Source organism: Bufo bufo, chromosome 9 (genome assembly GCF_905171765.1).
Source record: "Bufo bufo chromosome 9, aBufBuf1.1, whole genome shotgun sequence".
NCBI lineage: Eukaryota > Metazoa > Chordata > Amphibia > Anura > Bufonidae > Bufo > Bufo bufo.
Genome location: NC_053397.1, coordinates 20831106 through 20843567, shown reverse-complemented (window position 1 = coordinate 20843567; position 12462 = coordinate 20831106). Strand labels below are relative to the sequence as shown.

The window sequence follows — 12462 nt, the reverse complement described above, 5'->3', positions numbered from 1 at the left end:
TATGGGGGGGAATTGGACCCTTCAATATAGGACATTATATGGAGACAGTGTCAACTATGGGGGGGGCAACTAGACGCTTCAATATAGGACATTATATGGAGACAGTGTCAACTATGGGGGGGGGGGGGCAATTGGACCCTTCAATATAGGACATTATTTGGAGACAGTGTCAACTATGGGGTGGGGGGGCAACTAGACCCTTCAATATAGGACATTATATGGAGACAGTGTCAACTGTGGGGGGGGGGGAATTGGACCCTTCAATATAGGACATTATATGGAGACAGTGTCAACTATGGGGGGGGGGGGGCAACTAGACCCTTCAATATAGGACATTATATGGAGACAGTGTCAACTGTGGGGGGGGGGGGGGGGAATTGGACCCTTCAATATAGGACATTATATGGAGACAGTGTCAACTATGGGGGGGGGGGGGAGGGAATTGGACCCTTCAATATAGGACATTATATGGAGACAGTGTCAACTATGGGGGGGGGGGGCAACTAGACCCTTCAATATAGGACATTATATGGAGACAGTGTCAACTGTGGGGGGGGGGGGGAGGGAATTGGGCCCTTCAATATAGGACATTATATGGAGACAGTGTCAACTATGGGGGGGGGGGGCAACTAGACCCTTCAATATAGGACATTATATGGAGACAGTGTCAACTGTGGGGGGGGGAGGGAATTGGACCCTTCAATATAGGACATTATATGGAGACAGTGTCAACTATGGGGGGGGGAATTGGACCCTTCAATATAGGACATTATATGGAGACAGTGTCAACTATGGGGGGGGGATTGGACCCTTCGATATAGGACATCATATGGAGACAGTGTCAACTATGGGGGGGAATTGGACCCTTCAATATAGGACATTATATGGAGACAGTGTCAACTATGGGGGGGGGGGCAATTGGACCCTTCAATATAGGACATTATATGGAGACAGTGTCAACTATGGGGTGGGGGGGCAACTAGACCCTTCAATATAGGACATTATATGGAGACAGTGTCAACTGTGGGGGGGGGGAATTGGACCCTTCAATATAGGACATTATATGGAGACAGTGTCAACTATGGGGGGGGGGGCAACTAGACCCTTCAATATAGGACATTATATGGAGACAGTGTCAACTGTGGGGGGGGGGAGGGAATTGGACCCTTCAATATAGGACATTATATGGAGACAGTGTCAACTATGGGGGGGGAATTGGGCCCTTCAATATAGGACATTATATGGAGACAGTGTCAACTATGGGGTGGCAATTGGCCCCTTCTGTAAGGACACTATATACAGACAGTGCATGGTATATTGTGATATCTGCACGATGATGTAATCACAGTGCAAGGTCCAAAGCCATCCTATGCACTGGAATGGGTAGTAGGCATCTCTGGCTACATGGTGGTCGCAGGTTCTACCCATGGGTGAGGCCTCTTGGGCATTCAACAAAAAGTTCACCGACATGTTGCCTGCCCCACCTATAGATTCAGACACATGGCACACAGCCTGTATCCTGGGCAGAAATGAAAACGGATTCCAATGCGCTGCCCTCCGGGTAATGAAGAATTCACAGCTGTTCGCTGGCATGAGACACAATCTGGAGGCCTCTGTAGTCAGATTGCAGAGGGATAGTAAATAAGCAAGATTTATCACAATTAAATATGGTAATTAAATAAAAAAAAAGTGCTCCCCTGTCTCACTGGCCTTTAATACTCCAGTCACTGATCAAACTTTCCTCTATTTCTGCAGTTGAATGACAGAGAAGCACAACGCCCCTTGGACACATCGCCCTCTAATGGCCAAAGTAGGAACTGCGTCTACAGCTTTCTTAGGGGGAAGGGGGGGTCTTAAAATTTTAATTTAGGCAAAGTAATATTTCTAAATTATTTCTTCTCATTCTCAGCCCTAATGATTCGCCGAAGGCTGCAGTGGACGTGGCGGTATTGGTGGTCATAGACTTGATTGTACAATCTGTGATATAGAGGTGCTATGTCCATCATCCAGCGGAAAAATGTGTTAGAAAAGCCGATTGTTATCACAGACGATGGAGAATGGCATGACGGGACTGCGGCCATATCTGCTGTCCAAGTGCCAGTCCAGCTTTGTCATGTCTGACAGCCTGGTTGCTAGAGGGAACACTGCCTAACAACCCCAGTGTTCTCAATAGGGTTGTCAAGCAGCCTATCCCTTCTCAGTAGGATTGTCAAGCAGCCTATCCCTCCTCAATAAGGTTATCCAGCAGACTATTCCATTTCAATAGGGTTGTCAAGCAGCCTATACCTTCCCAATAAGGTTGTCAAGCAACCTACCCCTTCTCAATAGGGTTGTCAAGCAGCCTATCCCTTCTCAATAGGGTCATCAAGCAGCCTATCCCTTCTCAATAGGGTCATCAAGCAGCCTATCCCTTCTCAATAGGGTTGTCCAGCAGTCTACCCCTTCTCAATGTCCATCATCCAGAGGAAAAATGTGTTAGAAAACCGATTGGTATCACAGACAATGGAGAATGGCATGATGGGACTGCGGCCATATCTGCTGTCCAAGTGCCAGTCCATTTGTCATGTCTGACAGCCTGGTTGCTAGAGGGCACACTGCCTAACAACCCCAGTGTTCTCAATAGGGTTGTCAAGCAGCCTATCCCTTCTCAGTAGGATTGTCAAGCAGCCTATCCTTTCCCAATAGGGTTGTCTAGCAGACTATCCCTTCTCAATAGGGTTGTCAAGTAGCCTATCCCTTCTCAATAAGGTTGTCAAGCAGCCTATACCTTCTCAATAGGGTTGTCCAGCAGCCTATCCCTTGTCAATAAGGTTATCCAGAAGTCTATCCCTTCTCAATAGGATTGTCCAGCAGACTATCCCTTCTCAATAGGGTTGTCAAGCAGCCTATCCCTTCTCAATAGGGTTGTCAAGCAGCCTATACCTTCCCAATAGGGTTGTCTAGCAGACTATCCCTTCCCAATAGGGTTGTCTAGCAGACTATCCCTTCCCAATAGGGTTGTCTAGCAGCCTATACCTTCTCAATAGGGTTGTCCAGCAGCCTATCCCTTCTCAGTAGGGTTGTCCAGCAGCCTATCCCTTGTCAATAAGGTTATCCAGAAGTCTATCCCTTCTCAATAGGATTGTCCAGCAGACTATCCCTTCTCAATAGGGTTGTCAAGCAGCCTATCCCTTCTCAATAGGGTTGTCAAGCAGCCTATCCCTTCTCAATAGGGTTGTCCAGCAGTCTACCCCTTCTCAATAGGGTTGTCCAGCAGCCTATCCCTTCTCAATAAGGCTATCCAGCAGCCTATCCCTTCTCAATAGGATTGTCCAGCAGACTATCCCTTCTTAATAAGGTTGTCAAGCAGCCTATCCTTTCTCAATAGGGTTGTCAAGCAGCCTATCCCTTATCAATAAGGTTGTCCAGCAGACTATCCCTTCTATATAGGGTTGTCCTATCAACCAGTTATTCAACTCAAGGTAGAATGGGCACTGGACAGATGGCACAGGAGGGGTCAGGAAACGTGGCAGGAGCAAACCAGGATTTTCTCTCTCATTACAAACATTGTCGACGTGGTTCAGGATTATCAGGGCAAGATCTTGTACTGACCCCTTTTCATCTTCCCCAATAAAGAGGTTGTCCAAAATGAGGAAAAAATGGTCTACTTTAATTTTTTCTGCAACAGCGCCACTCGTGTTCACAGGCTGTTTCAGGTACTGCAGCACTGGAGTGAATGAGGTGGAGCTGCAGTACCAGATACAATCAGAGCAGCAGTTCGTTTTTAATTATGTTACTGAAAATTGGGAGGTTTATGAGCCAGAAAAACAACCTCCCATGTCTAACAGTCACCATCTCTTCATGACACAGGAGGAGTTTCCCTTTAACACCACCACTCCAGAAGAAAAATGGTTAAACAGTCCGTCCACTATGGATTTCTAGCCAGTTGCATAATTTATGCCATAACTTTCAGATCATTCAGCCATGAGAGAAATGTGCGTGACGGAGAGACACGCAAACACGGGCAGAGGCGTGACGTATGTTAAAGGGGTATTCCACAATCTGAGTAGGTGGTCCCATCATAAGGACCCTGAAAAGAGACCCAGAGACTCAGCAACGCATCCAGTCCCAGCACTACCAGTCATCTACTGGATCCTGATTTCCAAGCACCCCATTCCCCTCTGAGTTTCTGTGGGGTCCCAGGTCAAAGACCCCCAAAAATACTGTAAATTTCCTGAGACATGGCAGCTTTAAAGATCGCTTCTTGAATTCAATTCTATGACATTTTCTGGTCTGGTCACTCATGTAGCAGAGCTGAACGGGTCATTTAATTATCTGAGTTAGAAATCAGCGGCAGTCTTATGTCTGACCGTAGAGAACACATCAAAACAGGCTCAGCTCTGCTACATCTGACAAACCGGAGCCTGCTACATCTGTACAGCGGACAATCTCAACACATCATTATGCCTGCCCGTCATACCTGGGACATTAAAGGACCAAGGTCCCCCACTATCAGATAACAAGGTGACGGGGAGACTCGTGCCCTCGCAACCTCCTCCTCCTCGATACTCTTTCTCAGCTTCTCAACACAAAAGCCGCGTCGTCCCTTCATCACAGACGAAATCCTAAAAGTGTCTATTGCTGAACGCGTCGATCTCAAATTTCTCCCCGCTGCCCCCGAAGGCATTAGGGCTCATGCACACGAACGTATTTTATTTCCGCGTCTGTTCAATTTTTTTTTTTGCGGACATTAGGCGTAACCATTCACTTCAATGGGTCCGCAAAAAAAAACAAAAAAACTGAATTTACTCCGTGTGCATTCCGTTTCCGTATGTCCGTATTTCCGTTCCACAAAAAAAAAAAGGTCATGGATAGGACTGCTCTATTAGGGGGCCAGCTGTTCCGTTCCGCAAAATACGGAATGCGCGCAGATGTCATCCGTATTTTTTGCGGACCGCAAAATACATACGGTCGTGTGTAAACCGATCTAGAAGAACGTTCCTGACCGTGCCCAGACTGGGAGGCCTGAGGCATCTAGGGTGGGTGTATGTGCTGGCATGCCAAAGAACACATGCATGCAACAACAAAAAAAAGCCCCCTGAATACACTTTAGTCCACCCCGAGACAAATACGGTGCAGCTGGGTTGGTGTGGTGTAGCAGAGCTGAGCTAGTGATTTAATGCAATATTATTTCCCTAGAATTTCAGGTCAATCTACTGCGTTATCTTCAGCTCTGCTACATCCATACACAACGGTTAAAGAAGTCCCAAGGTTTAGCATGCCTATGAGCATAGTACAATCCCCCCCCCCCCCCCCCCCCCCCCCCCAATACCTGGCAAACTTCGTAGAGTAATCTGTATTCCTCGTCTGCTCTCCTGAGGCTGCATAAGCTGCATCCCATGGTTATAGGGGGTGACACATATCCCGTCTAGTGGAGTGGGGTCCCAGGGAAGCAGTCACATTGATGCTGCTGCACACTTGGTGACAGGAGGCAGAGTGTGCGTGTCTCTGCTGTGCAGCCTCACACTACACCACACAGCCCTCCCTCCAGTGCCTGGCTCGCTGTGCAGTGGTCCAGTGCACACACTAAATACCGCTCCTCATGAATATTAATCAGCTCTCATTGACTATTCAGATTCAGACACCGATACGGAGACCGGAGACGGGAACTGTGACAAGTGACTTCACAGCGAGACGGAAAAAAAAAATGACAAAATCCTCAACACTTCTGTCCAAAAAAAAATTCTCTATTTTTTTTTTTTTGCCATCCTAGACACAGACGATCTGAAAGGCATTTAAATCTGATTTTTTTAAAAATTCACCCTTGATTGTGCAGACATCGTATCCGAGGCGCTCGCCGTCAGTGATGCTGCCGTGCTGCTCGTCAGGGTATAAAAATAATGTATTGTAACTAAAATTTTAAAAATATTCTTCAGAAAGTATCAATCCCTGAGTCGCGGCTGTCGGCCAAGTTGTTCCGAATTTTATACTGAGAAACCGGTGGCTGATAAACCAGTAGGACCATTCTGTAGCTAAGTCTTGGGTGGTCACATTTGCCACTGGGTAGATGGGTGGACAATAACGGCAGCCATATTTGTTGTTATCAGGAGCGATACCAAGCACAGCCGCTATACAATGTACGATGCCTTCTCAAACAGTTGATCGTCAGGGTTCCTGGGTGTCGGACCAGTTTTCATTTACACCAGTTTTGATAAATCTCCCCAAATGAGAATATACTGAATATACAGTTGTTTTTTTCTAGGAAGAAATGTCTCTTAAAGGGGTCATCCTACCTGGTCCTAAGCTAAGACCTGCTGATCATCAGCCCCGTGTGATCAGCGGGAACCACAAACAGCCTCACAAATTTCCCACAGTGGCCTCTGCAGGTGAAATGTGGTATTACAGTCCTCCAGAGCAAGAGTTGCTCTTTTCAGTGGCTCTCCAATCCAAATATTAGAGAAGTTCAGCCTACACCAAGTCTATGATGTCTCCATATTGTCAATAACCACCTTCTTGAGTACTGTCTGAGATCACTATATGTCCACCCCTTGGACATCACCTTCAACTATAGGGCAGTTACCCAATACTCGACTGATTCAGGGGGGCATATCTTCCCCATGTGGATAATAGTATTCAGTAGTGGCCAGAAACTGGGTCCCACCTCTAGATATTGAGTAACTTTCCATGCTATGCCCGTTGAGCATGATGACATCACCTTACTAGACATAGTGACCAGGACTGATTTTCAGGTCCAGCAATCTAGGCAATAGCCTATGGCTCCTTTTTCCTAAGGGGCCCCCAAGGACAGGAATCCTAAGATCAGAAAAAAAAACTACATAGCATTATTAAATAGTGTATAGTGGTTCCAGTATTATGTGGGAAATGTATAGCAGTATCATTTGGGCTATGTTCACATGCAGCAGATTTGTATCAGATATTTCTGTGACAGCTGCATGGGGTTTTATAAGAATTTATGCACATGCTGCAAAAACAATCCCAATAATGTATGGAGCTGGTTATGGTGCTAAATGGAGGCATTCTGCTGCAAGCCCCAGAGGAGAGGAAGATGGGAGTGGTAGTGGCTCTGACTGCAATAGTTATTCACAGTGGCAATTGTAGCTGGCCAGCTAAGACCTGTCCTAGGTTGCTAACATTATAGCTTATATGTTTATACAGCTAGACCTGCCAATAACCTAATACAGTTCCTATGTTTGTGTGTTAAAGCAGAGTTTTTACTGTGACTTCATGTTTGGATGTCATATAACTGTTATATATATATTGTGTTCACAGAAGCAGAAAAGATAATATGCCTTTAAGATTCATTATATAATATAAGGTAAGCTCAATGACACAGCAGAAACAACAGAAAGCATAGAGTTAAACTGTTGTTGCTGGGAAGGAGTCTTGACCAATCACAGCCAGCCTCACACACAGCAAGAGTTTTGACCAATCACAGCCAGCCTCACACCCAGCCTGTGTGGGAAATTCCCCTAACAGGAGCTGCTGGAAAAATCATTATTCACCAGAGAGAGGAGCTGAACAGACATTCACTCCACTAAGAGCTGTGTTTTATGGAAGCAGAGAGGCCAAAATAGGTATTTAGAACAGTTATATAATGTTCCTACTGTTAATATAGTGATTAGAACTGTATACTGAACCAGTTATTTGTGTGTTTACTTACAGTTCCACCAATTGCAAACAAAAAAATTCAAAATCCATATTGCATACAACCATACCAGATCATACTCAACCAATCTGCAAATAGTTACTGCTAACTGCATACTGCAAATTGCGACCAAATTCAGCAAGTGAACTATTAGTTAGGCCTCAGATATACCTCTCAGAGAGATCATAAAGTGCTTAAATAACTTAAAGCACTGAAGAGAGAAATATATCCAAAATTTTATGTTGAATGACAAGATTGAACAGTTGAACCACCATCTTATGCATACCGCCATTTTATGAATCTTTATGCAACACGTGTTTTGTACATGGACTATCTGCTGCGGAGGCGGCAGTGTTATATGAAGAAAGGTGGAAGTTAATAAAGAAGTTATTTCAAGCATTTGGTGTGCACTTTAAACCTACTGTTTCCATAGAACGGCGCTAGAGGAATTACAGAGTAATAGACAGTCTGGTTAGACTAAAAGTCAGAAATATCAAAATTCTTCTAATGCCACAGCGCAAAAGGCACTTCATAGTGCCGCGCCTGCCACAGCAATCCTCACAGTGATGCTCCCTAGGGCCGGGGCATTGATAGTGGGGAACGCTCTTTCTTACCTCAAAGCACACCCTGATGTTGGTGCTCCTGCCTCATGGTAGTTGGGGTGCCCTTGGTGTTATGAGCGTTGTACGGGTGCAAGGCAGGAGATGAAGGTGCTGTGGCCGGAAAATGGTGCTGAAGTCAGTAATTAGACCAAATGTAAACAAGTCTCACTTTACTAAAGTGCAGAATGGAAGTTGTAGTACATCCAATGATATAAAGGCACCGTTTCCAATGCAAGTCACAGTGCAGTCTCTTCCCAATAGATGTATATAGGCAAAACAGCAACAGTGATGATAACAGGAGTAGTAGTCCCTGAGCTCCTTCTAAACACTTTCCAAGATGGTCATAAGCGTGCAAAACTTTGAAAAATAAGCATTGCAGTTCCCACAGTGGGGTACAAATCCTACAAACAGTCGGCCCAACCGTTATATGAAAGGTGCGATTAATTGTTAATCCTTCCACAAGCAGCATAGTCTCTATCTGCCATAAACAGCGAATACCTTGCTAGCACGCATGGCCTTGTGATCCTGGAGAGTCTATCAATGTCTTCTCCAGCTTTCCCTCGGGGATTGTTCTCTCAGCAGGAATGAAGTTTCTCCTGGAGCTAAACTGTCATCTGCCCTGAGCAGCAGGCAGAGCTAAAACTGAAGAGACTGATGCGATCCTGACTAGACAGCTCATTCCTCAGAGGAAAAAGCTAATTCCCTCTGCTGAGTCAATGCATAATTAACTAAATAGTGCCACCTACAGACAGCTTTTGGGTATAGATGCAATGCATAATACAAAACAGGAACAGATTAACATCAACTCAAGAACAATTTGCAAGTACCCTATTCTATGGCGTGTGTAGGACAGCAATAACTAGGCACTATGTGGTAGTATTAGATGAGCTTTGAGGGAAGCTCCTTTGCTTGCCGCCCAGAGGTTCAGGGTGATCTCGGTCCACCCCTGCTGCCACCACAGGGCACAGGTAACAGGCGAACCTTCCTATTTACCCGCTGTCTGACGATCTAGAAAAGTTTCTGCTCGCCGCACGTTCTTCTTCTCTCCAGAGTCTCAAACTTGTATGGAAATTCATGAATTATATATTGTATATTAAATCCCTCCCAAGATAGACACAGGTTTGAGCTGCGGATTTGTGCCACTCAGGGATATGTAATTTTTTTTCTCACTAATCGTCTATCTTAGAAAATTCTTCCAGAACCTGACAAGATGCCAGGGCTAGAAAAGTGACACCTTGTAATTTGTCTCTGACATGGCCGGGGAGCAGAAAAATATGCCTCAGATAGGCTGGCGGCTGAAGAACAAAAAAACTGCTGCTACTTGCTTGGCTTCATGGTGAAAACTTTACATAGTCAAAGCGAACTGCAAGATAATTCTCCTCCATTCACAGCCAAAGCTGCATATTCAGCAGGCCGTCTCTTCAAATCAATCGGCTCTCTGCTGACAGACACCGCACCCCTGACATACGTGTCTATGGGAGATGTGTCAACATCACAATCCACCGCAGCAGGACATGGCCGAGTAACAGAAAACTAGCAGCCATTTTAAATGCAGCTTTGAATGTGAACGGAGTAGAAAAGTTGGGTTTCAACCTGTTAGATCCTTGGTTTACCATGGAGATAAGCGGCATACTGAACATGCACGTCAATGAGGGAGCTCACCCGATACCATAAACTTTGTATCGAGGTGCTTAACACTGCAGCTGTCGCCAAAGTTCCGTAGATTCAGCACTTCGCTAAAGTTCCAAGTTTATTATATCTTAGGACACATATAACAAAATGAAAATACAATCTCTTACGCGTTTTGAGTGCACACTGCCCACTTAGTTATTGCATTGCTATGAGAAACCATGCAGTGTGCACATGAAACGCGTAAGCAATTGCATTTTAATTTTGTTACATGTGTCCTAAGATATAATTCAATTTTCAAATTTTAGCGACGGGCCAAATCTACGGAATTTTGGATGTACAGATCATAGGGTTGCCCAAGATAGAAAAACAAAACAAAAAACATGGCTGCTTTCTCACAGCGCCACACCTGTCCAAAGGCTGGGTGTAGTATTGCAGCTCAGCCTCATGCCTACAATACCTAGAAGAAAAAAGTAGCAATGTTTTTCTAAGGGTACGAGCGCGTCTGTGGCATGCTGATCCGGCACAAGTGCATGCAACCGTTTTTTTTATGCCGTAAAATGGCCAGATCACCGCCGAACCCTATTATAGTCTATGGAGATCTGGCCATGAACTGCAGCATCTGGCAATGCCGGCCTAGGGAAAGCTGCGAGAAGGCTGCGGCGCTACTGCCAGCCCTGGTGACTTCCCAAACAGCTGATTGGCAGGGGGCTCGGGTGTCGGACCCCCCACCAATCAGATACTAATGAATAGGTCATCACTGTTAAAAAAAATAAATAAAGTCCATACAGTGGATCTGGAGATCTGCATCAGAAAAATAGGAACTCCGACTGCTATAAAGTATATAAGAATAAATCAATTTGATTCTGATTTCAAAAGTGGAGAATCCCTCTAAAACCTTATCCAGCCATTATCCTCTAAGTTTAATATGGAGAGCAGGGAATCTGAGCAGTGGTTGAATTTTTAATAGTTCATCTAAAGATTCTTTAATTTCTGGTGATTTTGGTCAATCTAATGTCCCCGCCTCACGGTTTTTCCCTAGAATAGAATATATAAAAGGTGTAGAGTAGACGAAATCCCATCCAGACCTGGTGGCCGTAAATAGGGTTGAGTTACCGCCGGTCTTACAGTAGGTATATGATTCCTCCATAGGTGGCCACCCAAGGCTGTGATCAGCGGCAGAGGTTAATAGAGATGTCCATTTACTAGTAATGCGTCCTGATGGCAGATCGGACCCACCCAGAGAACAATGGTAGATGGGAGAGGGGTCTCCGTGGTGCAGGGGTGAACTTTTAACCTGCCTTTCAGGGGAATATACATGGCGGTCAGGAATTCTAAGTCCAACCTAATCTCATTGTATCCCCCGTCACGACCCTTTCCTCTGCTCTCAATCTTCCTAATCCTTTACCAGCAGCCACTATACGGTGTTAAATGAGTCATTTACTCCCCAAAATGGATGTTTGTCAGATGGTTAAAACCCCCGGCTATTGTTCAGGCTTAATGCTGCGCTAATGCAATTACAGGCTGAGCAGGAGCGTGGTCCGAAGGCCTCCCTCATCGCAACGCTGGGGAGCGGCAAGGCGGAAGCGACGGAGGAGAGAACATTATATAGAGTAAAAGAGACAGAAAGAAATGGAAGTATGGAAGTGGACTGACGTGTGTCATGCTCCGCCCCCTTAGGCTCTGCACTAGACATGCCACAGTATATCACTTTTGCCTGGAGCATCCAGTTAAAGGAATCCTGTTCTCCCGCTATATCTTGCCATTGTCTACGTCCTGCTCTGTATACAAATCGCACACAACAGCTTTGCCTGGAGTATTCCTTTAAGAACCCCATTTTATATGTAGGAGGTTAGGTATCCAATGGGCCCCTGTAGCTCAGTTTATAAGGGAACTGCAATCTGCGATGATCCTATATCTCTTCCCTTCCATGGAGATGCCTTTAACAATGGCGTTGGGCCCCCTCAGTCACTGGGCCCCACTGCGGTTATTACATACAAGCTAAAAGGGTAGCGTGTGACAGGTCGCCTTTAAAGGGATACACCATGTAGGAACAAGAAGGAAGGTATCACTTGTGCTGGTGAATGTTTGCAGAATTTACTGCAGGCTCTGGCCAAAGATACAGAAGAGGAGGGGCTTAGGTAACGGGGCGTGTCCAGTATCCAACTGCAGGTCAGGAGGGAGGGAGGTTTCTGCTGCCGCAAGCCGCCTGCCAGAGACTGCTCCGATTTCTGATCTACAGTAGGATTTCCGCCTTGCTGATCAGAAATATTGGTGTGTATATCTATCTATCTATCTATCTATCTATCTATCTATCTAATATCTATCTCCTATCTATCTATCTATCTATCTATCTATCTATCTATTATCTATCTATCTATCTATCTATCTATCTATCTATCTGTCTATCTATCTCATATCTATCTATCTATCTATCTATCTATCTATCTATCTATCTATCTCCTATCTATCTATCTCATATCTATCTATCTATCTATCTATCTATCTATCTATCTATCTATCTATCTATCTCCTATCTATCTATCTATCTATCTATCTATCTATCTATCTCCTATCTATCTATCT

General features: G+C 45.1%; 1 protein-coding gene across 4 annotated transcripts in view; it reads right to left on the bottom strand.

Annotated features, from left to right (window-relative positions):
* PDZRN3 (PDZ domain containing ring finger 3) overlaps positions 1 to 12462 on the bottom strand; it is a 210787-nt gene that overhangs the window by 36212 nt on the left and 162113 nt on the right. Inside the window, exon 1 of one of the 4 annotated variants that reach the window (XM_040406643.1) lies at positions 5312 to 5470. The exons of the other annotated variants lie outside the window; for them this stretch is intronic. Within the exon in view, the coding sequence (XP_040262577.1) occupies positions 5312 to 5380 (69 nt within the window). The 5' untranslated portion in view covers positions 5381 to 5470. Of the gene's footprint in view, positions 1 to 5311; positions 5471 to 12462 lie in introns of those variants that run through there. 4 annotated transcript variants of the gene reach the window in all.